A 27,436-nucleotide genomic window follows, 5' to 3' on the forward strand; every position below is an offset into this window, starting at 1 on the left:
GGGGATGTTGCACTTTATAAGGGAGGCTTTGAGGGTGTCCTTGTAGCATTTCCGCTGCTCACCTTTGGCTCGTTTGCCGTGAAGGAGCTCCGAGTAGAGCACTTGCCTTGGGAGTCTCGTGTCTGGCATGCGGACTATGTGGCCTGCCCAGCAGAGCTGATCGAGTGTGGTCAGTGCTTCAATGCTGGGGATGTTAGCCTGAATGAGGACCTTGATGTTGGTGTGCTTGTCCTCCCAGGGGATTTGTAGGATCTTGCGGAGACATCGTTGGTGATATTTCTCCAGCAACTTGAGGTATCTACTGTGCATGGTCCATGTTTCTGAGCCATACAGGAGGGCTGTATTACTACAGCCCTGTAGACCATGAGCTTGGTGGCAGCTCTGAGGGCCTGGTCTTCAAACACTCTTTTGCTCAGACAGCCAAAGGCTGCACTGGCGCACTGGAGGCGGTGTTGGATCTCGTCACCGAGGCTCCCGAGATATGTGTCCAGGGCCACACCATGGATCTTGATGACTGAGCGGGCAGTGCTGTGCGGTGAGGACAGGCAGGTGGAGGACCTTTGTCTTATGGCTGTTTAGCGTAAGGCCCATGCTTTCGCACGCCTCAGTAAATACGTCGACTATGTCCTGGAGTGCAGCTTCGTTCGCGTAGCTCAACGACAGAGGTTGGGGTGGTCTTAGATCTGGCCTGGAGGTGAAGCAGATTGAACAGGTTCCCACTGATTCTGTAGTTTAGTTCCACTCCAGCAGGAAGCTTGTTGACTGTGAGGTGGAGCATGGCAGCGAGGAAGATTGAGAAGAGGGTTGAGGCGATGATGCAGCCCTGTTTGACCCCGATCCGGACGTGGATTGGGTCTGTGATGGATCTGTTGGTAAGGATCATGGCCTGCATGTCATCGTGGAGCAGGTGGAGAAGGTGACATACTTTTGGGGACATCCAAAATGGAGGAGGAAGCTCCATAGAACCTCGCGATTGGCAGTGTAAGCTCAGTAACTGCACCACCACCAACAGCATCCCAACCTCAACACACTTCATCCACCATCTAACTATACACTGACATTCATACACCCCGCACTACTGAATCCTTCACAGACACTGCTCACACCTCAGACACATCCCACAGCTCTTCAACCATGTGAGGCATCAGACATGACACAAACACATGTGCCAATACACTCATTCACAATCACCACTCTTGCTCTTCCAAGAAAAAAATAACACATAACAGGCGGCAGCAGGACCTGACCAGGGGAGGACAACCACACCTGCATGACATCGCTCCCATTGAGGAGTCAGTGCTGGCCGTGATCGGGAGGAGAGTGGGAGATGCCGTGACCAGAGGCAGAGTAGGGGGAACCTTGCCTAGAGGTAAGTGGCCACTCCAGCTTCCTTACAGACGCACAAATATTCCTGACCCCGAATCACCCAAAGCTATCCTCACTCCCAAGTTCCAGTGATCATGGAGCAACGTGATCGGGGCCCAGGAGAGGCGTGAGTTCAGTGCCCAGAAGAGGCAATGGCCCAGGGCCAGCCCACACTGTGATATGTGTGTACACTAAATCCGTGCAGCAGAGCAGGTCTCCAGTTGTCTTGGTTAATCCTAGCCACTGGACCAAGAACTAGCTCTGTCAAGCCCATGGAAACAGTGAAACATAGAAAATAGGTGCAGGAGTAGGCCAGTCGGCCCTTTGAGCCTGCACCACCATTCAATAAGATCATGGCTGATCATTCCCTCAGTATCCCTTTCCTGTTTTCTCTCCATACACCTTGATCCCCTTAGCCGTAGGGGCCATATCTAACTCCCTCTTGAATATATCCAATGAACTGGCATCAACAACTCTCTACGGCAGGGAATTCCACAGGTTAACAACTCTCTGAGTGCAGAAGATTCTCCTCATCTCAGTCCTAAATGGCCTACCCCTTATCCTAAGACTTTGTCCTGTGGTTCTGGACTTCCCCAACATCGGGAACATTCTACGCGCATCTAACCTGTCTCGTCCCGTTAAAATCTTATATGTTTCTATGAGATCCCCTCTCATCCTTCTCAAGTCCAATGTATAAAGACCCAGTTGATCCAGTCTCTCCTCATATGACAGTCTAGCCACCCCGGGAATCCGTCTGGTGAACCTTCGCTGCACTCCCTCAATAGCAAGAACATCCTTCCTCAGATTAGGAGAAGAAAACTGAACACAATATTCCAGGTGAAGCCTCACCAAACCCCTGTACATCCCCTAGCTATGAAGGCCAACATACCATTTGCCTTCTTCACTGCCTGCTGTAACTGTATGCCAACTTTCAATGACTGATGAACCATGACACCCAGATCTCATTGCACCTCCCCTTTTCCTAATCTGCCGCCATTCAGATAATATTCTGTCTTCACGTTTTTGCCCCCAAAGTGGATAACCTCACATTTATCCACATTATACTGCATCTGCCATGCATTTACCCGCTCACCTAACCTATCCAAGTCACCCTGCAGCCTCTTAGCGTCCTCCTCACAGCTCACACCGCCACCCAGTTTAGTGTATCTGCAAACTTGGAGATATTACACTCAATTTCTTCATCTAAATCATTGATGTATATAGTAAAGAGCTGGGGTCCTAGCACTGAGCCCTGCGGCACCCCACTAGTCACTACCTGCCATTCTGACAAGGACCTGTTTATCCTGACTCTCTGCTTCCTGTCTGCCAACCAGTTCTCTATCCACGTCAGTATATTACCTCCAATACCATGTGCTTTGATTTTACACACCAATCTCTTGTGTGGGACCTTGTCAAAAGCCTTTTGAAAGTCCAAATACACCACATCCACTGGTTCTCCCTTGTCCATTCTACTAGTTACATCCTCAAAGAATTCCAGAAGATTTGTCAAGCATGGTTTCCCTTTCATAAATCCATGCTGACTTGGACCGATCCCGTCACTGCTTTCCAAATGCGCTGCTAGTTTATCTTTAATAATTGATTCCAACATTTTCCCCACTACTGATGTCAGGCTAATCGGTCTATAATTACCCGCTTTGTCTATCCCTCCCTTTTTAAACAGTGGTGTTACATTAGCTACCCTCCAGTCCACAGGAACTGATCTAGAGTCGAAAGACTGTTGGAAATTTATCACCAATGCATCCACTATTTCTGGGACCACTTCCTTAAGTACGCTGGGATGCAGACTTTCAGGCCCCGGGGTTTTATCGGCCTTCAATCCCATCAATTCCCCCAACACAATTTCCTGCCTAATAAGGATATCCTTCAGTTCCTCCTTCTCACTAAACCCTCAGTCCCCTAGTACTTCCGGAAGGTTATTTGTGACTTCCTTCGTGAAGACAGAACCAAAGTATTTGTTCAATTGGTCTGCCATTTCTTTGTTCTCCATTATAAATTCAGCTGAATCCGACTGCAGGGGACCTACGTTTGTCTTCACTAATCTTTTCTCTTCACATATCTATAGAAGCTTTTGCAGTCAGTTTTTATGTTCCCAGCAAGCTTCTACTCATACTCTATTTTCCCCCTCTTAATTAAACCTTTTGTCCGCCTCTGCTGAATTCTAAATTTCTCCCAGTCCTCAGGTTTGCTGCTTTTTCTGACCAATTTATATGCCTCTTCCTTCGATTTAACACGAACCTTAATTTCCCTTGTTAGCCACGGTTGAGTCACCTTACCCCATTTTATTTTTACTCCAGACAGGGATGTACAATTGCTGAAGTTCATCCATGTGATCTTTAAATGTTTGCCATTGCCTATCCACCGTCAACCCTTTAAGTATCATTTGCCAGTCTATTCTAGCCAATTCATGCCTCAAACCATCAAAGTTACCTCTCCTTAAGTTCAGGACCTTAGTTTCTGAATTAACTGTGCCACTCACCATCTTAATAAAAAATTCTACCATGTTATGGTCACTCTTCCCTAAGGGGCCTCGTACAACAAGTTTGCTAATTAGTCCTTTCTCATTACACATCACCCAGTCTAGGATGGCCAGCTCCCTAGTTGGTTCCTCGACATATTGGTCTCGAAAATCATGTGGTGGCTGGATGGCAACGGCCACCACGCGTTAAAAAAATCCACGTAGAGACATCTTCCATCCTTCAACATGTAGTTCAGGACCTGGAATATTCGATCCTAAATTGAAACACATGTGCACTCATCCCTTTTTGGCATGGAAGCAAGTCAGGCGGGCAGGAAAAAGAGTTGGAGAGCTATAGTGTAGGGGGTTCTATTGTAAGGGGAATAGATAGACATTTCTGCGGCCGCAATCGAGACTCCAGGATGGTATGTTGCCTCCCTGGTGCATGGGGCAATGATGTCTCAGAGCGGTTGCAAGACATTTTGGAGCCGGAGGGTGAACAACCAGTTGTCATGGTGCATATAGGCACCAACGATATAGGTAAAAAACGGGATGAGGTCCTACAAGATGAATTTAGGGAGCTAGGAGTTAAATTAAAAGTAGGACATTAAAGGTAATAATCTCAGGATTGCTACCAGTGCCACATGAATACGTGGCTTGAGCAGTGGTGCAGAAGTGAGGGATTCAAATTCCTGGGACATTGGAACCAGTTCTGGGGGAGGTTGGACCAGGACAAACCGATGGTCTGCACCTGGGCAGGACCAGTACCAATGTCTGAGGGCAAGTGTTTGCTAGTGCTGTTGCGGAGGAGTTAAACTAAAATGGCAGGGGGATGAGAACCCATGTCGGGAGGCAGAGGGAAGTAGAATGGGGGCAGAAGCAAAAGATAGAAAGAAGAAAAGTAAAAGTGGAGGGCAGAGAAACCCAAGGCAAAAATCAAAATGGGCCACATTAGAGCAAAATTCCAAAAGGGCAAAAGTGTTAAAAAAAACAAGCCTGAAGACTCTGTGCCTCAATACAAGGAGTATTCATAATAAAGTGGATGAATTAACTGCACAAGCAGCTATTAATAAATATGATATAATTGGCATCACGGAGATATGGCTCCAGGGTGACCAAGGCTGGGAACGCAAGATCAAGGGCTATTCAACATTCAGGAAGGATAGACAGAAAGGAAAAGGAGGTGGGGTAGTTTTGCTCGTTAAAGAGGAAATTAATGAAATAGTAAGGAAGGACATTAGCTTGTATGATGTGGAATCTGTATAGGTGGAGTTGCGGAATACCAAAGGGCAGAAAACGATAGTGGGTGTTATGTATAGACCACAAACAGTAATAGTGAGGTTGGGGACAGCATCAAACAAGAAATTGGGATGCGTGCAATAAAGATACAGCAGCTATCATGGGTGACTTTAATCTACATATAGATTGGGATAACCAAACTGGTAGCAACTTGGTGGAGGAGGATTTCCTGGAGTGTATTAGAGATGGTTTTCTAGACCAATATGTCGAGGAACCAACTAGAGAACTGGCCATCCAAGTCTGAGTGATGTGTCATGAGAAAGGACTAATTAGCAATCTTGTTATGCGAGGCCCCTTGGAGAAGAGTGATCATAATATGGTAGAATTCTTTATTAAGATGGAGAGTGACACAGTTAATTCAAAGACTAGGGTCCTGAACTTAAGGAAAGGTAACTTCGATGGTATGAAGTGTGAATTGGCTAGAGTAGACTGGCAAATGATACTTAAAGGGTTGATGGTGGATGGGCAATGGCAAACATTTAAAGATCACATGGATGAACTTCAACAATTGTACATCCCTGTCTGGAGTAAAAATAAAACGGGGAAGGTGGCGTGACCGTGGCTTACAAGGGAAATTAAGAATAGTGTTAAATCCAAGGAAGAGGCATATAAATTGGTCAGAAAAAGCAGCAAACCTGAGGACTGGGAGAAATTTAGAATTCAGCAGAGGAGGACAAAGGGTTTAATTAGGAGGGGGAAAATAGAGTATTAGAGGAAGCTTGCCAGGAACAAAAAAACTGACTGCAAAAGTTTCTATAGATATGTGAAGAGAAAAAGATTAGTGAAGACAAAAGTAGGTCCCTTGCAGTCAGATTCAGGTGAATTTATAATGGGGAACAAAGAAATGTTGGATCAGTTGAACAAATACTTTGGTTCTGTCTTCACAAAGGAAGACACAAATAACCTTCCGGGAATTCTAGGGGACCGAGGGTCTAGTGAGAAGGAGGACCTGAAGGATATCCTTATTAGGCGGGAAATAGTGTTCGGGAAATTGAGCGGATTGAAGGCCGATAAATCCCCAGGGCCTGATAGTCTGCGTCCCAGAGTATTAATGAAGTGGCCCTAGAAATAGTGGATTGCTGATCATTTTCCAACACTCTCTCAACTCTGGATCAATTCCGATGGACTGGAGGGTAGCTAATGTCACACCACTTTTTTAAAAAGGAAGAAGAGAGAAAATGGGTAATTATAGACTGGTTAGCCTGACATCAGTAGTGGGGAAAATGTTGGAATCAATTATTAAAGATGAAATAGCAGTGCACTTGGAAAACAGTGACAGGATCGGTCCAAGTCAGCATGCATTTATGAAAAGGAAATCATGCTTGACAAATCTTCTGGAATTTTTTAAGGATGTAACTAGTAGTGTGGACAAGGGAGAACCAGTGGATGTGGTGTATTTAGACTTTCAAAAGGCTTTTGACAAGGTCACACACAAGAGATTGGTGTGCAAAATCAAAGCACATGGTATTAGGGGTAATGTACTGACGTGGATAGAGAACTGGTTGACAGACAGGAAGCAGAGAGTCGGGATAAATGGGTCCTTTTCAGAATGGCAGGCAGTGACTAGTGGGGTGCCGCAGGGTTCAATGCTGGGACCCCAACTCTTTACAATATACATTAATGATTTTTGTGAAGGAATTGAATGTAATATCTCCAAGTTTGCAAATGACACTAAACTGGGTGTCGGTGTGAGCTGTGAGGAGGATGCTAAGAGGCTGCAGGGTGACTTGGACAGGTTAGATGAGTGGGCAACTGCATGGCAGATGCAGTATAATGTGGATAAATGTGAGGTTATCGACTTTGGGGGCAAAAATAGGAAGGCAGAATATTATCTGAATGGCGGCAGATTAGGAAAAGGCGAGGTGCAACGAGACCTGGGTGTCATGGTTCATCAGTCATTGAAAGTTGGCATGCAGGTATAGCAGGTGGTGAAGAAGGCAATTGGTATGTTGGCCTTCATAGCTAGGGGATTTGAGTATAGGAGCAGGGAGGTCTTACTGCAGTTGTACAAGGCTTTGGTGAGGCCTCACCTGGAATATTGTGTTCAGTTTTGGTCTCTTAATCTGAGGAAGGACGTTCTTGCAATTGAGGGAGTGCAGCAAAGGTTCACCAGACTGATTCCCTGGATGGCCGGACTGACATATGAGGAGAGACTGGATCAACTGGGCCTTTATACACTGGAGTTTAGAAGGATGAGATGGGATCTCATAGAAACATGTAAGATTCTGACGGGACTGGACAGGTTAGACGCGGGAAGAATGTTCCCGTTGTTGGGGAAGTCCAGAATCAGGGGACATAGTCTTAGGATAAGGGCTAGGCCATTTAGGACTGAGATGAGGAGAAACTTCTTCACTCAGAGAGTTGTTAACCTGTGGAATTCCCTGCCGCAGAGAGTTGTTGATGCCAGTTCATTGGATATATTCAAGAGGGAGTTAGGTATGGCCCTTACGGCTAAAGGTATCAAGAGGTATGGAGAGAAAGCAGGAAAGGGGTACTGAGGGAATGATCAGCCATGATCTTAATGAATGGTGGTGCAGGCTCAAAGGGCCGAATGGCCTACTCCTGCACCTATTTTCTATGTTTCTATTTTTCTATTCTCGATATGAGGGACCGCCTATGATGATGGTGGTCTCATCACACACATACTCCTATAGCGGCCACACGTGCTTCACCCTAACCCTTCCATCTTCATCATTGTCGACTCCCAGGAGAAGATCCACCTCATCTCCTTGGAGGAAGAGGTGGAGGAGGGGTAGAGCGAGGTAGAATGCACTGTGTTAATGACCACCACTGTCGCAGACACCAGCTCAGAGACCTGCACACACATAACGTAGATGGTAGGGAGAGGGATGGAGTAGTGGCTACTGTTTGTGGTGGGGACTGAAGACAATGCCTTCCATTCTCCAAATCTTTAGTTGGAGGAAATTTCTGCTCATCCAGAACTGAATGTCTGACAAGCAAGCTGACAATTTAGAGAAAGTGGAGGGGTCGAGAGAAGTGGTGGTGAGGTGGAGCTGGGTATCATCAGCATGGAAACTGCCGCTCTTTGTTGGGATAATGTTGCTAAGGGGTTGTGTCGAGGGGGATGGAGGAATCCTCCTCCACTTTGTTCTGTGGCTGGACGCAGAGCTTGGAACCCATCCTCTCCAGCATGGACAGGCTGGACAATTCCAGTCAGCGATCTGTGGAGCCCGCCATCATGCAGCGTCTGATGACTGAGGTCGCAGCTTCCACTGCAATCATTACAGCTTTCATAGAACGGCAAATGGCTGCAATGGAAGCTCAGGCAGCTGCCATGGTGGCTCTGGGCTCCACGGTTGAAAAGGCCTTGCACAGCATCTTCGATGGCCAGAGATCTGTCCTCTACAAGATCACTGGGTGGGTTGAACAGCAGCGCCGAGGTAGTGGTGTGGGAATCATGGAGCAGGAACCTACTGGCCTCTCTCCAGATGCCAGCATTGCAGTTTCCTCCCCCACCACTGCACCATTGCCCTTGTGGCCCAGACAGCCTATGCTAATGCTGAGATGTTGCAGTCTGAGGCAGGGCCATCATGGGCATCCCAGGCGGACATCTGAACTGCCCTCTTCACATTGTTAGCAGCCATTCGTCTCACCTGATGCTGCCACTGGGGTGGAACTTCGTAGAAGCACTAGATTCCGCACGGACACTTATAGATAGACACCAAGAGTAAGCAGCAAGGTGAATCATTTACTCCATGTAAGTGCTGTGCCATGTTTACACTGCTTGTTTTTAATGTATATACACAGTGATTATGGTAATTGGGCAGTGGTGGAATCGGTGGCCTTTTTCTATTCTGATCTTCATGGGGAGGGGGTTGAAAGGATTGAGTGCAGATGCTGGACTAGTCGCCTGATGGATCCTAAGTTGTAGAAGGTACATCATGTGACCACAGTACTCCAGAGTCCGATGGCGGACATGTCTTTCAAAAACACTGTTCAATTAGATGGGTGCGAATGTGCCTCCCAGGTGTGGGCTGGTACCTGGAAGTCTCTGGTGCTCCCTCTGCTCCAGTTCCTCCTCCTCCTCCTCTTCCTGCTCCTCCGCCTCCTCCTCCTGCTCCTCCTCCTCCTCCTCCTCCGCCTGTTGTGGCAACTCAGCTTGACCCTTTGCCGTAATTGCTGGTGGTCACAGCTGGTTTCTCATGATTTCCAGATTGTGGAATATGTAGCACATCACCACGAATCTCGACCCCTTCTCAGCCGAGCACTGCAGGGCACCTCCTGACCGGTCAAGGCAGCTAAACCTCTGCTTGAGGACCCACTGGTCTGCTGTGGTTGACTGGCCCATCGTATGAGCGCTCAACTGGTGTCTGGGGGTATCTCAGGGGAGTCATGATCCATGGCATCAGAGGGTATCCCTTGTCACCTAGTAGTCAGCAATGCACGTTGCGTTGGGGCTCAAAGATCTGCGGGACGATGACTGTCTCATTATAAATGTATTGTGGCAGCTCCCTGGATAGCTGGCATTCACCTGCATGATGCACTGCCGGTGGTCATAGACAGGCTGCACATTGAGGGAATGGAATCCCGACCTGTTCCTGAATACCTGCAAGTTTAAATAAAGGGCTTGCATGGGCACATGTGTACAACCCTGGGCCATGGGGAATCCCGCATTTCCTGTTGAATTCTAGAGCACTCTGCCTCTGGCCTTCTCTGGCAATAGGGAATAATATATAGTCATTGTTCAGAGTGCGTAGAGCCACAGAGACCTCCCTTACACTGAAGTGCACAGATGATTGCGATATGTGACTTATATCACCTGTGACAGTCTGGAATCTTCTAGCAGCATAAAAACTAACTGCTACTGTGGCCCTAACTGCTGCAGGCAATGCAGTCCTGGCTGTGCTGTTATTGCTGAGTGTATGATCCATGAGGCCACAGATCTATTTCTGTGACGACCTCCTCGGTAAAGTGCAGCCTCCTTATGCACTATCCTTGTGTCATGTGACTGTCGGAGTAATGCTTTCTGAATACCCCGGGTGGATAGGGCCTCCTGCTGACAGCCCTCCTCGCCCTCCCATCCCTCTCTCCTTCAGCAGCTGGTGCTGCTCTGCCTGGTCTCACCGCTTCCTCCTATTCCTCCTGCAGAGCGAGGGGGACCTGGCAAGTTGCCCATGACCAAGCACTCCCTTTCTCCTGTGTCCAATAGGGTAGAGTAGCTCAGCATTCACTCTCTTTAGGTGAAGTCCTGAGAAAATAGCCAGAATAAATGTTGATAGAGTGTTGGTGAAGTCTTCACAAAGTGTCCCAGAAAGTTTCCCGATGTGTTTCAAAAGTCCTCTTATAACGCAGTGTAGTTGGTCGATCTCACTCAGCAAGTGAACAGTGAAAGCTGAGCCTGGCTTTAATTAGCACTCAAAATCCTCACCAACGCCTTGTTTACGCCTGTTCAGCTGGTCGTTGTTGAACAACGTCATTAAGTGAAGCGTTACCCACCAAAATGGTGTGCAGCCTCGTTAATGAGCGCTAGCTGGAAATGTAATTGTCAATCAGCCCCTTAAAGATCCTCCAGGCTGGCTTCAACTCCTTTACCAAGATGGCATCTTGCACTAAACATGGGCTAAACCGGTGTTGCAGCTTAAGACCTCATCTTGGCCACCTCTTTACCTCTTTAGCACCTAAATATTCAGCCAAAATCATTCCCTCTGGGTTTTGTTTAGGTAAATTTGGAAAAACTATTTCCACTGGTTGGTGAGTTGGTAACTAGAGGGCAGAAATTTAAAACCACCATCAAAAGATTGATTGGAGGAGGTGGAGAATTGTCTTTTATGCCGAGGGTTGTTAACACATGGAATGCCAGAAACAGTGGTGGAAGTACAATCCATAATTGCTTTTAAAAAGGAATTGGATAAGTATTTGAAATAAAATGGTTGTATATGGGGAAAGGTCAAGGGAATGGAATTAACTGGATAACTCGTTCAGAGAGTGATTAGCCTAATGGCCTCCTTCTGTGTTATGGCTCATTTCTCCTTCATAATCGTCCCAACACTGTACTATACTGGATGAGCATATTCAAATATATGCCCAACATTTTCAATTATTCAAATTATTGCAGCAATTTAGGTTGGTGGTACTTTTATAAAACTAATCATCCTTCCATGCTGTTACTGCACAGGGAGTCACAACCAAGTGCAGTGTTCAGGTCAAGTAGGGTTAAAAAGGATGGGGATAACTGGACTCAGGCAAGGGGAGGGAGTAAGTGGGAGGGGTAGAGCAGGATAGAGATGGAGATTGGAGGAAGTGAGAGAGGAGCGGAGGGGAAAACACAAAGGTGTTGAGGCCAATTTTCTTCTCAGTGGGTGGGGGGGGGGGGTGCGGTTGACTCAGCGGTTGAGGGGAAGAGGACAGGCCCCAGTTCCTTCGCCATGTGGTAAGGGTAGGGCAATATTATAGACTGCAATGTTGCTTCATTTGAGCAAAGCTACTCCAAAGTCAGTGAGCATGGATCAAACCCTCACTTTTTTATTGAACAAATGTACAAATCTAGCTTCAATAACTATAGTGTATGTATGAGGAGCTGGGAACCCAAACAAAGGCGAAGGGATGGCGGGGAAACATTTATTAGAAGTGGCCCTTAATCATCTGAGTATTAGACAGAAAACAGAGAGTAGGGGTAAAGGGTAGTTATTTAGATTGGAGATAGAAAGCAGTGTTCCACTAGGATCAAATCTGGGACCACTATTATTCATAATTTACATTAATGATTTGGATTTAGGGACAAGTAATTCAATATCATAATTTGCAGATGATACCAAACTAGGAGTATAGCTAACACTGAGGAAGAATGCAACATAATACAAGAAGATATTAGAAAACTTGCAGACTGGGGAGTTAGGTGGCAAATTAACTTCAACATAGATGCACTTGGTAGGAAAAACAGAAACCTTAGAAAATAAGAAACTGCGGGAATATCAGATCAAGAGGTCCATAAAAAGGGCCGGAGTTTGGGAGGAGCCATAGCAGCGGGAGCAGGAGATCGAGTCCGAAAGTAAAACAAAGAAGTAAAAAGAAATCGAAGTGTGACATCACAGCGAAGCGGGTAAGTGATTGGCTGGTGGATTGGTGAGTATTTTATCTTTTTCTTTTCCTTTTTTTTAATTATCAGTAGAAAACCTTTGGCATTGTTGCCAATTTAAGTTAATTTAAGGGCAGGAGAGGCCAGACCCATGTTATGCTACTCCTGTGCTATGTGGAAAATCAGCAACACTTCCAGTGTCCCTGACTACTATGTGTGCGTGAAGTATATCAAGCTGCAGCTCCTGTCAGACTGCATTGTGGCACTGGAGCTGCGCATGGATTCACCCTGGAGCATCCGCGATGCAGAGGATGTCGTGAATAGCGCGTTTAGTGAGTTGGTCACACCGCAGATAAAGGTTACAAAGGCAGATAGGGAATGGGTGAACATCAGGCAGAGCAGTAGGAAGGTAGTGCAGGGGTCCTCTGCGGTCATCTCCCTCCAAAACAGATATACCACTTTGGATACTGTTGGGGGAGATGGCTCATCAGGGGAAGGCAGCAGCAGCCAAGTTCGTGGCACCATGGGTGGTTTTGCCGGACAGGAAGGCAGGAAAAAGAGTGGGAGAGCTATAGTGGTAGGGGATTCTATTGTAAGGGGAATAGATGGCATTTCTGCGGCTGCAATCGAGAGTCCAGGATGCTATGTTGCCTCCCTGGTGCAAGGATCAAGGATGTCTTGGAGCAGCTGCAGGGCATTCTGGAGGGGGAGGGTGAACAACCAGTTGTCGTGGTGCGGATAGGTATCAATGATATAGGTAAAAAAATGGGATGCGGTCCTACAAACTGAATTTAGGGAGCGAGGAGTTAAATTAAAAAGTAGGACCTCAAAGGTAGTAAGCTCAGGATTGCTATCAGTGCCACGTACTAGCCAGAGTAGAAATAGCAGGAGAGTTAAGATGAATATGTGGCTTGAGGAATGGTGCAAGAGGGAGGAATTCAAATTCCTGGGACATTGGAACCGGTTCTGGGGGAGGTGGGACCAGTACAAACTGGACGGTCTGCACCTGGGCAGGACCGGAACTAATGTTCTAGGGGGAGTGTTTGCTAGTGCTGTTGGGGAGGGGTTAAAATAATATGGCAGGGGGATGGGAATCTATGCAGGAAGACAGAGGGAAGTAAAATGGGGGCAGAAGCAAAAAGTAGAAAGAAGAAAAGTAAAAGTGGAGGGCAGAGAAACCTAAGGCAAATAGCAAAAAGGGCCACATTACAACATAATTCTAAACGGACAAAGAGTGTTAAAAAAATAAGCCTGAAGGCTCTGTGTCTCAATGCGAGGAGCATTCTTAATAAGGTGGATGAATTAACTGTGCAGATAGCTGTTAACCGAAATGATGTAATTGGGATTACGGAGACATGGCTCCAGGGTGACCAAGGCTGGGAACTCAACATCCAGGGGTATTCAACATTCAGGAAGAATAGACAGAAAGAAAAGGAGGTGGGGTAGCTGGTTAAAGAGGAGATTAACACAATAATAAGGAAGGACATTAGTCTGGATGATGTTGAATCTGTATGGGTAGAGCTGCGGAACACCAAAGGGCAGAAAACGCTAGTGGGAGTTATGTACAGACCACCAAACAGTAGTAGTTAGGTTGGGGATGGCATCAAACAGGAAATTAGGGATGCATGCAATAAAGGTACAGCAGTTATCATGGGTGACTTTAATCTACGTATAGATTGGGCTAACCAAACTGGTAGCGATATGCTGGAGGAGGATTTCCTGGTGTGTATAAGGGATGGTTTTCTAGACCAATATTTTGAGGAACCAACTAGAGAGCTGGCTATCCTCGACTGGATGTTGTGTAATGAGAGAGGATTAATTAGCAATCTTGTTGTGCGAGGCCCCTTGGGGAAGAGTGACTATAATATGGTAGAATTCTTCATTAAGATGGAGAGTGACACAGTTAATTCAGAGACTAGGGTCCTGAACTTAAAGAAAGGTAACTTCGATGGTATGAGACGTGAATTGGCGAGGATAGACTGGCGAATGTACTTGAAGGGTTGTCGGTGGATAGGCAATGGCAGACATTTAAAGATCACATGGATGAACTTCAACAATTGTACATCCTTGTCTGGCGTAAAAATAAAATGGGGAAGGTGGCTCAACCGTGGCTAACAAGGGAAATTAGAGATAGTGTTAAGGAAGAGGAAGAGCTCTATAAATTGGCTAGAAAAAGCAGCAAACCTGAGGACTGGGAGAAATTTAGAATTCAGCAGAGGAGGACAAAGGGTTTAATTAGGAGGGGAAAATAGAGTATGAGAGGAAGCTTGCCAGGAACAAAAAAATTGACTGCAAAAGCTTCTATAGATATGTGAAGAGAAAAGATTAGTGAAGACAAATGTAGGTCCCTTGCAGTCAGAATCAGGTGAATTTATAATGGGAAACAAAGAAATGGCAGACCAATTGAACAAATACTTTGTACTCTGGTTCTGTCTTCACTTAGGGAGACAAATATAACCTTCCGGAAATACTAGGGGACCGAGAGTCTAACGAGGAGGAGGAACTGAAGGAAATCCTTATTAGTCAGGAAATTGTGTTAGGGAAATTGATGGGATTGAAGGCCAATAAATCCCCAGGGTCTGATAGTCTGCATTCCAGAGTACTTAAGGAATTGGCCCTAAAAATAGTGGATGCATTAGTGGTCATTTTCCAACATTCTATAGACTCTGGATCAGTTCCTATGGATTGGAGGGTAGCTAAAGTAACCACACTTTTTGAAAAAGGAGGGAGAGAGAAAGCAGGGAATTATAGACCGGTTAGCCTGATATCGGTAGTGGGGGAAATGTTGGAATTAATTATTAAAGATGTAATAGCAGCGCATTTGGAAAGCAGTGACAGGATCGGTCCAAGTCAGCATGGATTTATGAAAGGGAAATCATGCTTGACAAATCTTCTAGAATTTTTTGAGGATGTAACGACTAGAATGGACAAGGGAGAACCAGTGGATGTGGTGTATTTGGACTTTCAAAAGGCTTTTGACAAGGTCCCACACAAGAGATTAGTGTGCAAAATTAAAACACATGGTATTGGGGGTAATGTATTAAGTGGATAGAGAACCGGTTGGCAGACAGGAAGCAAAGAGTAGGAATAAACTGGTCCTTTTCAGAATGGCAGGCAGTGACTAGTGGGGTACCGCAAGGTTCAGTGCTGGGACCCCAGCTATTTACAATATTCATTAATGATTTAGACAAAGGAATTGAATGTAATGTCTCCAAGTTTGCAGATGATTTTAAGCTGGGTGGCAGTGTGAGCTATGAGGAGGATGCTAAGAGGCTGCAGGGTGACTTGGACAGGTTAGGTGCGTGGGTAAATGCTTGGCAGATGCAGTATAATGTAGATAAATGTGAGGTTATCCACTTTGGTGGCAAAAACTGGAAGGCAGAATATTATCTGAATGGTGACAGATTAGGAAAAGGAGAGGTGCAACGAGACCTGGGTGTCATGGTACATCAGTCATTGAAAGTTGGCATGCAGGTACAGCAGGCAGTGAAGAAGGCAAATGGCATGTTGGCCTTCATAGCGAGAGGATTTGAGTATAGGAGCAGGGAGATCTTACTACAGTTGTGCAGGGCCTTGGTGAGGCCTGACCTTGAATATTGTGTTCAGTTTTAGTCTCCTAATCTGAGGAAGGACATTCTTGCTATTGAGGGAATGCAGCGAAGGTTCACCAGACTGATTCCGAGGATGGCAGGACAGACATATGAAGAAAGACTGGATCGACTAGGCTCATATTCATTGGAATTTAGAAGAATGAGAGGGATCTCATAGAAACATCTAAAATTTTAACGGGTTTTGACAGGTTAGATGCAGGAAGTATTTTCCCGATATTGGGGAAGTCCAGAACCAGGGGTCACAGACTAAGGATAAGGGGTAAGCCATTTAGTACCGAGATGAAGAGACACTTCTTCACTCAGAGAATTGTGAATCTGTGGAATTCTCTACCATAGAAAGTTGTCGAGGCCAGTTTGTTAGATATATTCAAAAGGGAGTTTGATGTGGCCCTTGTGGCTAATGGGATCAAGGGGTATGGAGAGAAGGCAGGAATGGGGTACTGAAGTTGCATATTGAATGGTGGTGCAGGGTTGAAGGGCTGAATGGCCTACTCCTGCAACTATTTTCTATGTTTCTATGTTTCTATGTTTCTATGATTGTGGATAGAAGAGCAAAAGTTTCTAGGGGTACAGGTGAACAAATCATTCAAAGCAGCATCACAGGTCAACAAAGCAATTAAATGCTGACAAACCATTGAGATTTATTTCTAGGGATGTAAAATTCAGAAGTAGTGAAGTTATGTTAAACTTATATCGGACCCTGGTCAGGCTGCACTTAGAATACGATGCACAGTCTGGTCTCCATACAACTAAAATCACATCGAGATGCTGGAGAAAGGTCAAAAAAGATTAACAAGGATGGCACCAGAACTGAGATTTTACAGCTATTGGAAAAGATTGAACGGGTTGGGGCTTTCTCTGTAGAAAAGAGAAAACGTAGAGGAGACCTGATGGAGGTCTTTAACATTAAGAATGGGTTGGACAGGGTGGATGTGGAGAGAATGTTTCCACTTGTGGGAGAATCCAAAACTAGGGGCCATAAATACAGGATGGTTACTGATAAATCCAATAGAGAAATAAGGAGATTTTGTTTTCTCAGATAGTGGTTAGAATGTGGAATTCACTGCCACAGGAAGTGGTTGAGGCAAAAAAGTTTAGATGCTTTCAGAAGGAAACTAGATGAATACATGAGAGAAAAGGGAGTAGAAAGATATGCTGGAAGGCTGAGATAAGGCAGATGGCGTGGATGGAGACTTGTGTGGAATACAAACACCAGCACAGACTTATTGGGCCAAATGGCCTGTTTCTGGGCTGTATTTTCTCTATAATTCTGAGCAATATCAGCGCTGGGTGGTACATATTTCTGGAAGTGATACCAGATTTAACAGCACAGTTCACCTTTGGCACTCATCCCAAAACCATTCTGATCCACTGCAGCTATATTAAATGGTTCATGGCCCTAATTTCCAACCTCAGTGTTCAATAATAAAACTCCAGCTTTTGAATCAACAAGTGAAGCTCCATTAAAAATCTAGTCTAGATTAGGAAATTAATCCACAGGGATTAGGTGGAGTTTGTATTAGTCGAGGCAACAGCTGCTTTCAGTAACTCCACATCTGGCCAAGGTCTTTCATAAGAACAGAATGTGTGATTACTGTGCTTCTTGCCAATTCTTGTGTGTGCTTCTACATTATCTTCGAGAATACCAACTAACTGCAGTGAATAAATCTGGAGAATTAACCATGACTTATTAAAAATTAAGTTACGATTGTAACGTTTTTATGCCACAGAAACCATATGACAAATTGACAATGAGGTCCGTTTTTTTATATCTCAGCTGGATTCCTGCTGCATTGGATTTCAAAAACAAAGCGTCTTTCACATGATAAAAAGATTCAATTATATAATAGTTAACCAGGCCCCAGAACAGGAAGAAAAACCCCTCCATAGCAGCCTGAAGCACATATGCACAAATGTATTGCTGGCGTATCTCCTGTAAACACCTTGTTAAGAGAATGCTGAACCAATCTTAAATCTCTTTAAAATGTTTCAACAACTATGCTTGCACCTTCCTTTTGGTAATTGTTAAATGCTTGACTGGCTTTCATAAGAACACAAGAAATAGGAGCAGGAGTAGGCTACCTGGCCCCTCGAGCCTGCTCTGCCTGTTAATAAGATCATGGCCCAGAAATTCCTGTAACACCATTCCCGCGGGCATCCTGGTAAAATAAAGAAAAGAAATGCGCACTTACCTTTCTCTTCTGTGCCCTCTTGAACTTCCGATTCTGTGATGAAGATTCCTGGGCATCGTAGGACGTCACGCTGCCTGGGAACGTAGCGCGCGCGAAGCCTGTGTCTTCTTTTGGAATCTGTTCCTGTTCACAGGAGCCATTACAGAAACGTGGTTGCAGTGGGGCCAAGACTGGGAATTAAACATACAGGGGTATCTGCCAATTCGGAAAGATAGACAAGAACGGAAAGGAGGTGGGGTAGCTCTGTTAATAAAGGAAGATATCAGGGCAGTTGTGAGAGACGATATTGGCTCTAATGAACAAAATGTTGAATCATTGTGGGTGGAGATTAGAGATAGTAAGGGGAAAAGTCACTGGTGGGCGTAGTTTATCGGCCCCCAAATAATAACTTCACGGTGGGGCGGACAATAATCAAGGGAATAATGGAGGCATGTGAAAAAGGAACGGCAGTAATCATGGGGGATTTTAACCTACATATCGATTGGTCAAATCAAATCGCATGGGGTAGCCTTGAGGAGGAATTCATAGAATGCATACGGGATTGTTTCTTAGAACAGTATGTTACAGAACCTACTAGGGAGCAAGCGATCTTAGATCTGGTCCTGTGTAATGAGACAGGAATAATAAACAACCTCCGAGTAAAAGATCCTCTCGGAATGAGTGATCACAGTATGGTTGAATTTGTAATACAGATTGAGGGTGAGGAAGTAGTGTCTCAAATGAGCATACTATGCTTAAACAAAGGGGACTACAGTGGGATGAGGGCAGAGTTGGCTAAAGTAGACTGGAAACACAGACTAAACGGTGGCACAATTGAGGAACAGTGGAGGACTTTTAAGGAGCTCTTTCTTAGTGCTCAACAAAAATATATTCCAGTGAAAAAGAAGGGCGGTAAGAGAAGGGATAACCAGCCGTGGATAACCAAGGAAATAAAGGAGAGTATCAAATTAAAAACCAATGCGTATAAGGTGGCCAAGGTTAGTGGGAAACTAGAAGATTGGGAACATTTTAAACGACAGCAAAGAATGACTAAGAAAGCAATAAAGAAAGGAAAGATAGATTACGAAAGTAAACTTACGCAAAACATAAAAACAGATAGTAAAAGCTTTTACAGATATATAAAACGGAAAAGAGTGACTAAAGTAAATGTTGGTCCCTTAGAAGATGAGAAGGGGGATTTAATAATGGGAAATGTGGAAATGGCTGAGACCTTAAACAATTATTTTGCTTCGGTCTTCACAGTGGAAGACACAAAAACCACGCCAAAAATTGCTGGTCACAGGAATGTGGGAAGGGAGGACCTTGAGACAATCACTATCACTAGGGGGGTAGTGCTGGACAGGCTAATGGGACTCAAGGTAGACAAGTCCCCTGGTCGTGATGAAATGCATCCCAGGGTATTAAAAGAGATGGCAGAAGTTATAGCAGATGCATTTGTTATAATTTACCAAAATTCTCTGGACTCTGGGGAGGTACCAGCGGATTGGAAAGCAGCTAATGTAACGCCTCTGTTTAAAAAAGGGGGCAGACAGAAGGCAGGTAACTATCGGCCGGTTAGTTTAACATCTGTAGTGGGGAAAATGCTTGAAGCTATCATTAAGGAAGAAATAGCGGGACATCTAGATAGGAATAGTGCAATCAAGCAGACGCAACATGGATTCATGAAGGGGAAAATGCAGTGTAACAAAATTTGCAGATGACACATAGATTAGTGGGAAAGCGGGTTGTGTAGAGGACGCAAAGAGGCTGCAAAGAGATTTAGATAGGTTAAGCGAATGGGCTAAGGTTTGGCAGATGGAATACAATGTCAGAAAGTGTGAGATCATCCACCTTGGAAAAAAAAACAGTAAAAGGGAATATTATTTGAATGGGGAGAAATTACAACATGCTGCGGTGCAGAGGGACCTGAGGGTCCTTGTGCATGAATCCCAAAAAGTTAGTTTGCAGGTGCAGCAGGTAATCAGGAAGGCGAATGGAATGTTGGCCTTCATTGCGAGAGGGATGGAGTACAAAAGCAGGGAGGTCCTGCTGCAACTGTACAGGGTATTGGTGACACCGCACCTGGAGTACTGCGTGCAGTTTTGGTCACCTTACTTAAGGAAGGATATACTAGCTTTGGAGGGTGTACAGAGACGATTCACTAGGCTGATTCCAGAGATGAGGGGATTACCTTATGATGATAGATTGAGTAGACTGGGTCTTTACTCGTTGGAGTTCAGAAGGATGAGGGGTGATCTTATAGAAACATTTAAAATAATGAAAGGGATAGACAAGATAGAGGCAGAGAGGTTGTTTCCACTGGTCGGGGAGACTAGAACTAGGGGGCACAGCCTCAAAATACGGGGGAGCAAATTTAAAACCGAGTTGAGAAGGAATTTCTTCTCCCAGAGGGTTGTGAATCTGTGGAATTCTCTGCCCAAGGAAGCAGTTGAGGCTAGCTCATTGAATGTATTCAAATCACAGATCGATAGATTTTTAATCAATAAGGGAATTAAAGGTTACGTGGAGCGGGCGGGTTAGTGGAGCTGAGTCCACGGCCAGATCAGCCATGATCTTGTTGAATGGCGGAGCAGGCTCGAGGGGCTAGATGGCCTACTCCTGTTCCTAATTCTTATATTCTTATGTTCTTATTATGTAAACGGAGCTCATTTACATAGGCCACACCCCTGCTTTTTTTTACCTTCAGTGCTGCAGCTGGTTTAGCGATCACTACAAGGCTTTGAAAGGTGAGATTTTTCAAAGATTTTTCTATCTTTTAGAATAGTTTAAAGATTGTCTAATTTATTTTAAATATTTTAACAGTTTTAAACACTTTACAAATTAATTAAAGCAATATAAAGACTGTTAATTAAAAGATTATTTTAAAAGTTTTTAAGTTTATTGTCTAAACTGACCATTGCTTTAATTTTGGGGAGAGGCACCAGTAAATGGGGAGATAGGGGAGAGGCACCAGTAAATGGGGAGATAGGGGAGGGGCACCAGTAAATGGAGCCAACTTGCAATGTGAGTGAACAAAGGTCAGAATGTTTTCTAGGGTTAAAAATAGAAATGAGGAGTTTCCCCTGATGGCTAAGTTGGTAGATACTGGCCCATGCAGACTAGGAAAAGGAGAGAATTATACCTGGTCTATGTTAAGTTAGCTGAGGCCAGCAGCAAGCTCGAGACACCAGACCAGTATACTACAAACCATTACCTACTTTTACTATTGAAATGTTTCCATTCAACATGCAGCCTTCAAAGTAGCTGTAAAGGACAATCTCAAACAATCCTTCTATCTACAGTGCTGGTGTCAGGCTTTAAAAAGTAAAATTCCCATAATGTACACTAATTACCTGGTTCCTCCAGCACCTCTGCACACAAAATGCAGGCTTCATCTCGCACAGAACTTTCGTGCCCTAATCCTGGGCAGAACATCTCTAAAAGTTGGAATTCTGCATGATAGCTCATAGTTCTCGAGTGCATGGAAGACCTGTCAAGCACCAGGCCGGTCCGGCCCAACGACGCACTCCAGATCCCTTCGGCCAGCCGCTCCAGCCCAACGATGCACTCCGGGTCCCGTCGGCCAGCCGCTCCAGCCCAACGACGCACTCCAGGTCCCATCGGTCAGCCGGCCCGGCCCAACGACGCACTCCAGGTCCCTTCGGCCAGCCGGCCCGGCCCAACGACGCACTCCGGGTCCCGTCGGTCAGCCGGCCCGGCCCAACGACGCACTCCGGGTCCCTTCGGCCAGCCGGCCCGGCCCAACGACGCACTCCAGGTCCCTTCGGCCAGCCGGCCTGGCCCAACGACGCATTCCAGGTTCCGTCGGCCAGTCGGTCCAGCCCAACGATGCACTCCAGGTCCCTTCGGCCAGCCGGCCTGGCCCAACGACGCACTCCAGGTTCCGTCGGCCAGTCGGTCCAGCCCAACGATGCACTCCGGGTCCCGTCGGCCAGCCGGTCCAGCCCAACGACGCACTCCGGGTCCCGTCAGTCAGCCGGTCCAGCCCAACGACGCACTCCGGGTCCCGTCGGTCAACCGGCCGGCCCAACGACGCACTCCGGGTCTCTTCAGCCAGCCGGCCCGGCCCAACATCGGGTTGGACCTGCACTAGGTCACTAGCGGTGAACACTAACTTTTAAACAACTTGATTTACATTTTAGACTTTTTTTTATCAACGTTTAATCAACTCTTAATCTATTTATTCAACCTTCAATCAACCTGTGTAACTTTAAAAAAAAATTTGGAAATACTTTTGAACTCTTAAACTTTTAAAACAACTTGGAAACCTTTGGGGGAAATTTTTAACCTTGGAAGAAACTTTCCAAAACATCCCTCGGAACCCCAGCGGAGAGCTGACCTTCCTAATGCCCGCCCTCCAACCAAGCCTCGGGCCATCTACCATCAATGGCGCTACTGAGCGCCGAGCTTGTGGCCAACATCTCGCCGTAAGCAATTAGGCTCATACAGCAGTGCCTGGTCTCCAGTCGTCTAGGACCCCCTTGCCACTGGACCAAAGCCTTGCTCAGCTAAGCCCGTGTGGTTGCCAGTGTGCAGTGGCCACCCCACGTTAAAAGAACTCATGCACAGGCATCTTCCACTTCATTAATATGAAGTTCGGGACCTGGAACATCAGGATCCTCATGGACAACTCCAACAGCAACAGGCCGGAACGCCGCACCGCCATAGTTGCCCGGGAACTTAGATGTTTTGGCACTGACATCACCGCCCTAAGCGAGATCTGGCGGTCAGGGGAAGACCAGCTCAAGGAACATGGTGAAGGTTACACCTTTTTCTGGAAAGGAAAACCAGAGGAAGAATGCCGCCTTCATGGAGTCGGTTTCACCGTCAAAAATGAACTGGTCGACCACCTCAAAGACTCTCCCTGTGGGGTTAACGAATGCCTCGTGACTCTTCACCTTACTCTATCCCGGAACCTATGCGCCACAGTCATCAGTACCTACGCCCCCACACTCGATGCAATGGATGAGGCTAAAGTGGGGTTTTTATTCCTACCTCGAGACATCCCTGTCCCACGGGCGACAAATTGATCCTCCTAGGTGACTTTAATGTCGGCAAAGACACAGCCCTCTGGGGAGGTGTGATTGGCAGAGAGGGGGTAGGGAAAGCCAACTCCAGCGGTACCCTACTCCTGACAAAATTTCTAGAACACGAACTCCTCATTACCAATACCCTGTTCCGCTAGAGGGACAAATGCAAGGCATTGTGGCAATACCCCCGCTCCAAACACTGGCACCTGCTTGACTACATCATCGTCCGAGTCAGGGATCGCAAGGATGTGCGCATCACCCGCGCTATGACAGGAGCTGATGACTGCTGGACGGACCATCGCCTAATCCGATCCATCATCGATATTAACATAGCCCCAAAAGCAGAGGGGACAGCAGAAGCAGTGCCGCAAAAAAGTCAATGCCGGGGCACTTGAAGACCCAGCTAAGCAAGCCCTATACAGCCAGCGTCTCACAGCTAATCTAGCGTGCCTCGATGACCCTGAGATGCTGAATGCCCACAGCGCTTGGTCTGCCCTCCAGTACCTGCAAAGAGACACTTGGTTACTCAACCAGAAAACACCAGGACTGGATTGATGAGAATGATCAGGAGATCCAAGCACTGATAGATCGTAAGCGCAGAGCATTTCTGAGCCTCAAGCAACAACCCAACTCGGGAGCTGCAAAGCAACGTTACAGATGGCTCAAGGCTGAGGTCCAACAAAAAACCCGGGACCTAAAGAACAGGTGGTGGATGGAGAAAGCACAGGAGTTACAACAACTGGCCGACAGCCACGATATGCGAGGATTCTTCATTGCAGTCAAGGCCACCTACAGTCCAAACTCCCAAGGCCCCACCCCACTGCTGGCCAAGCATGAGGGAACACTCATCAAGGACACCAAGGCTGTCAGGGCCCGCTGGAAGGAGCACTTTGAAGATCTCCTCAATCAATACTCTGCCTTTGACTCGAGTGTTCTCGATTCCATCCCGCAGCATGCGGCCCACCTCAGTGAAACCCCAATGCTACATGAGGTAGAGAAAGCCATAAAACAACTCAAGAATAACAAGGCTACGGGTGCAGATGGAATTCCTGCTGAGGCGCTAAAGTATGGTGGAGAGGCGCTGTTGGTGCGGATACATGACTTCATCTCTCTCACTTGGAGGGAGGAGAGCATGCCGGAGATCTCATAGATGCAGTGATCGTGACCATCTTTAAAAAGGGGGACAAGTCCGACTGCGGCAGCTAAACGGGAATCTCCCTGCTATCAGCCACTGTGAATGTTGACACTAGAGTTCTCCTCGACAATCTTCTCCCTGTGGCCGAGGAGCTGCTCCCGGAGTCACAGTGTGGATTTTGTCCCCTACGGTGCACAATGGACATGATCTTTGCAGCGCGACAGCTGCAGGAAAAATGCAGGGAGCAGCGCCAGCCCTTATACGTGGCCTTTTTCGATCTTACAAAGGCCTTTGACACTGTCAACCGTGAAGGCTTATGGAGCGTCCTCCTCCGTTTTACATGCCCCCAAAAGTTTGTCAACATCCTTCGCCTGCTCCATGACGACATGCAGGCCGTGATCCTTACCAGCGGATCCATTACAGACCCAGACCAGGGTCAAACAGGGCTGCGTCATCGCTCCAACCCTCTTCTCAATCTTCCTCACTGCCATGCTCCACCTCACAGTCAACAAGCTCCCCGCTGGAGTGGAACTAAACTACAGAACCAGTGGGAAGCTGTTTAAACTATGCCGCCTCCAGGCCAGGCCCAAGATCACCCCAACCTCTGTCGTTGAGCTACAGTATGCGGATGACGCCTGCGTCTGCGCACACTCTGAGGCTGAACTCCAGGATATAGTCGATGTATTCACCGAGGCATATGCCTTACACTTAAGATCCGTAAGACAGAGGTCCTTCACCAGCTTGGTCCTCGCCGCACAGCAGTGCCCCCCAGTCATCAAGATTCATGGCGCAGCCCTCGACAACATGGATCATTTCCCATACCTCGGGAGCCTCTTATCAACAAAGGCAGACATTGATGCGGAGATTCAACATTGCCTCCAGTGTGCCAATGCAGCCTTCGGCCGCCTGAGTGCTCACAGACCAGGCCCTCAAATCTACCACCAAGCTCATGGTCTACAGGGCTGTAGTAATACCCGCCCTCCTGTATGGCTCAGAGGCATGGACGATGGACTGAAGACACCTCAAGTCGCTGGAGATATATCACCAACGATGTCTCCGCAAGATCCTACAAATCCCCTGGGAGGACAGGTGCACCAACATCAGTGTCCTCACCCAGGCTAACATCCCCACCATTGAAGCACTGACCGCTTCGCTGGGCAGGCCACATCGTTCGCATGCCAGACACAAGACTCCTTAAGCAATTGCTCTATGCGGAGTTCCTTCACGGCAAACGAGCCAAAGGTGGGCAGCAGAAACGTTACAAGATACCCTCAAAGCCTCGCTGGTAAAGTGCAACATCACCACTGACACCTGGGAGTCCCTGGCCGAAGACCACCCTAGGTAGAGAAAATGCATCCGGGAGGGCGTTGGGCTCTTTGAATCTCAACGCCGTGAGCGTGAAGAGGTCAGGCGCAGGCAGTGGAAGGAGCGTGCGGCAAATCCGTCCCACACTCCCCACCCCACCCCCCCGCCTCCCGACGAATGTCTGTCCCACCTGTGACAGGGTCTGCGGCTGTCATATTGGCCTGTTCAGCCACCAAAGAACTCACTTTAGGAGTGGAAGCAAGTTTTCTTCGATTCCGAGGGACTGCCTATGATGATGATATATGTTTCGATAAGATCACCTCTCTTTCTTCTGAACTCCAATGAGTACAGGCGCAACCTATCTTCATAAGTCAACCCCCTCATCTCTGGAATCAACCTAGTAAACCTTCTCTGAACAGCCTCCAATGCAAGTGTATCCTTCCTTAAATATGGAGTCCAAAACTGTACGCAATACTCCAGATGTGGCCTTATCAATACCCTGTACAGTTGTAGCAGGACATCCCTGCTCTTATACTCTATCCCCCTTGCAATAAAGGCCAATATGCCATTTGCCTTCCTGATTACTTGCTGTACCTGCTTACTAACTTTTTGTGTTTCATGCACAAGGACCCACAGGTCCCTCTGTACTGCAGCACTTTGCAATTTTTTGCCATTTAAATTATAATTTGCTTTTCTATCAAAGTGGATAACCTCACATTTTCGCACATTATACTCCATCTGCCAAATTTTTGCCCATTCACTCACTTAGCCTGTCTCTATCCCTTTGCCGTTTTTTTGTGTCCTCCTCACAATTTGCTTTCCCATCCATCTTTGTATCATCAGCAAATTTGGCTACATTACATTCGGTCCCTTCATCCAAGTCCTGTTTGGATTTGTAACATTTGTCTTCATGAAATAACAAAAAGACTTCACAGGAATTAAATCAGTTCTCTTGCTTTTGGGGGGGCATATTTGCCTGATGTTCGACCTCAGTACAATTTCCTGACTCAATTTTCAACAACTTTCAACGTTTTGTCCAGATCACAATTCTTTAGTGAAGTGAGAGATCAAATCTGCAGCCCTACAGTTTAAGACACAACATACTGGTGCTCAGAATAGGCAGCCCTGCTTTTGCGAGAATGGGAAGAACGAGGCTGAGTTGCCCCATTGTGCCGAACTACAATCGTAGTTCAGGCACCTTCAGTGTAACTTGTACCGTCATAGCCATTTGCAGTGCCTGACCGTTCTGCTTGGCAATTTTAAATACAACTTGGGAACCGAAGGCCTCCAAACTCACCGGTGCAGTAGCTGTGGGCCTGGATATTACATTCTCAGATCCATGTTCATACGCTTCACAGTTCTCGGCTGCTAAGAGCCAGTAATCCGTCCCAAATGCCACCAGAAAGAGAAGCAGCCCAATAGCTCCAATGAGCCCAGCTACAAAGGCAATTACACTGACTTTCATGGTCAAGCTAAACTTTGCGAGTGGGAGAAAGCTGTGGGCTGGAAGCTATGCCTGCAGTGTGTGCGTGTGTGAGAATGAGATAGCTATTTTAGGAGATAGATCCACTTCAATCAATAACTGGTGTACGTTTCACAGGGGTGTGGCCCAACATATATTAAAATAGACGACCTTGCCGGATAAACAGATGGCAATGAAAAAATGTAACTGCTGTTGTTAAAAGGAATTACTTGAAGTAATAACGTATAATATATTTGAAATGCTTCTTATTCGATTTCCTTTCCAGAAGTAGTTTGGAAACTGACGGCGCCAGCGGTGCGGAAAGCTGGCCTTGCTCCCATAGAATCGAATATGGCTTTAAAACAAGTGCTTCATGCCAGCTATCTGATTCCCATGTGCGATGGATCATAGGGAAAAAATTGAGCATGGCAAATGCTGCAGATAAATGCATCCCTCCCTAAAGATTTAACACAAAAGTGCAACTTATTTGGGGGGGAAATGAGAATGCAGGCACAGCCCAAACTA

General features: G+C 46.4%; 1 protein-coding gene across 1 annotated transcript in view; it reads right to left on the reverse strand.

Moving 5' to 3' along the window:
- The window catches only part of LOC139265752 (transmembrane protein 182-like), a 141,953-nt gene extending 114,976 nt beyond the window's left edge, over positions 1–26,977 (reverse strand). Inside the window, exon 1 of the mRNA XM_070883109.1 lies at positions 26,747–26,977. Coding sequence (XP_070739210.1) covers positions 26,747–26,914 — 168 coding nt within the window. The 5' untranslated portion in view covers positions 26,915–26,977. The remainder of the gene's footprint in view (positions 1–26,746) is intronic.
- Positions 26,978–27,436: the final 459 nt, after the last annotated feature.

The sequence above is a fragment of the Pristiophorus japonicus genome, chromosome 6, assembly GCF_044704955.1.
Source record: "Pristiophorus japonicus isolate sPriJap1 chromosome 6, sPriJap1.hap1, whole genome shotgun sequence".
Taxonomy (NCBI): Eukaryota; Metazoa; Chordata; class Chondrichthyes; family Pristiophoridae; genus Pristiophorus; species Pristiophorus japonicus.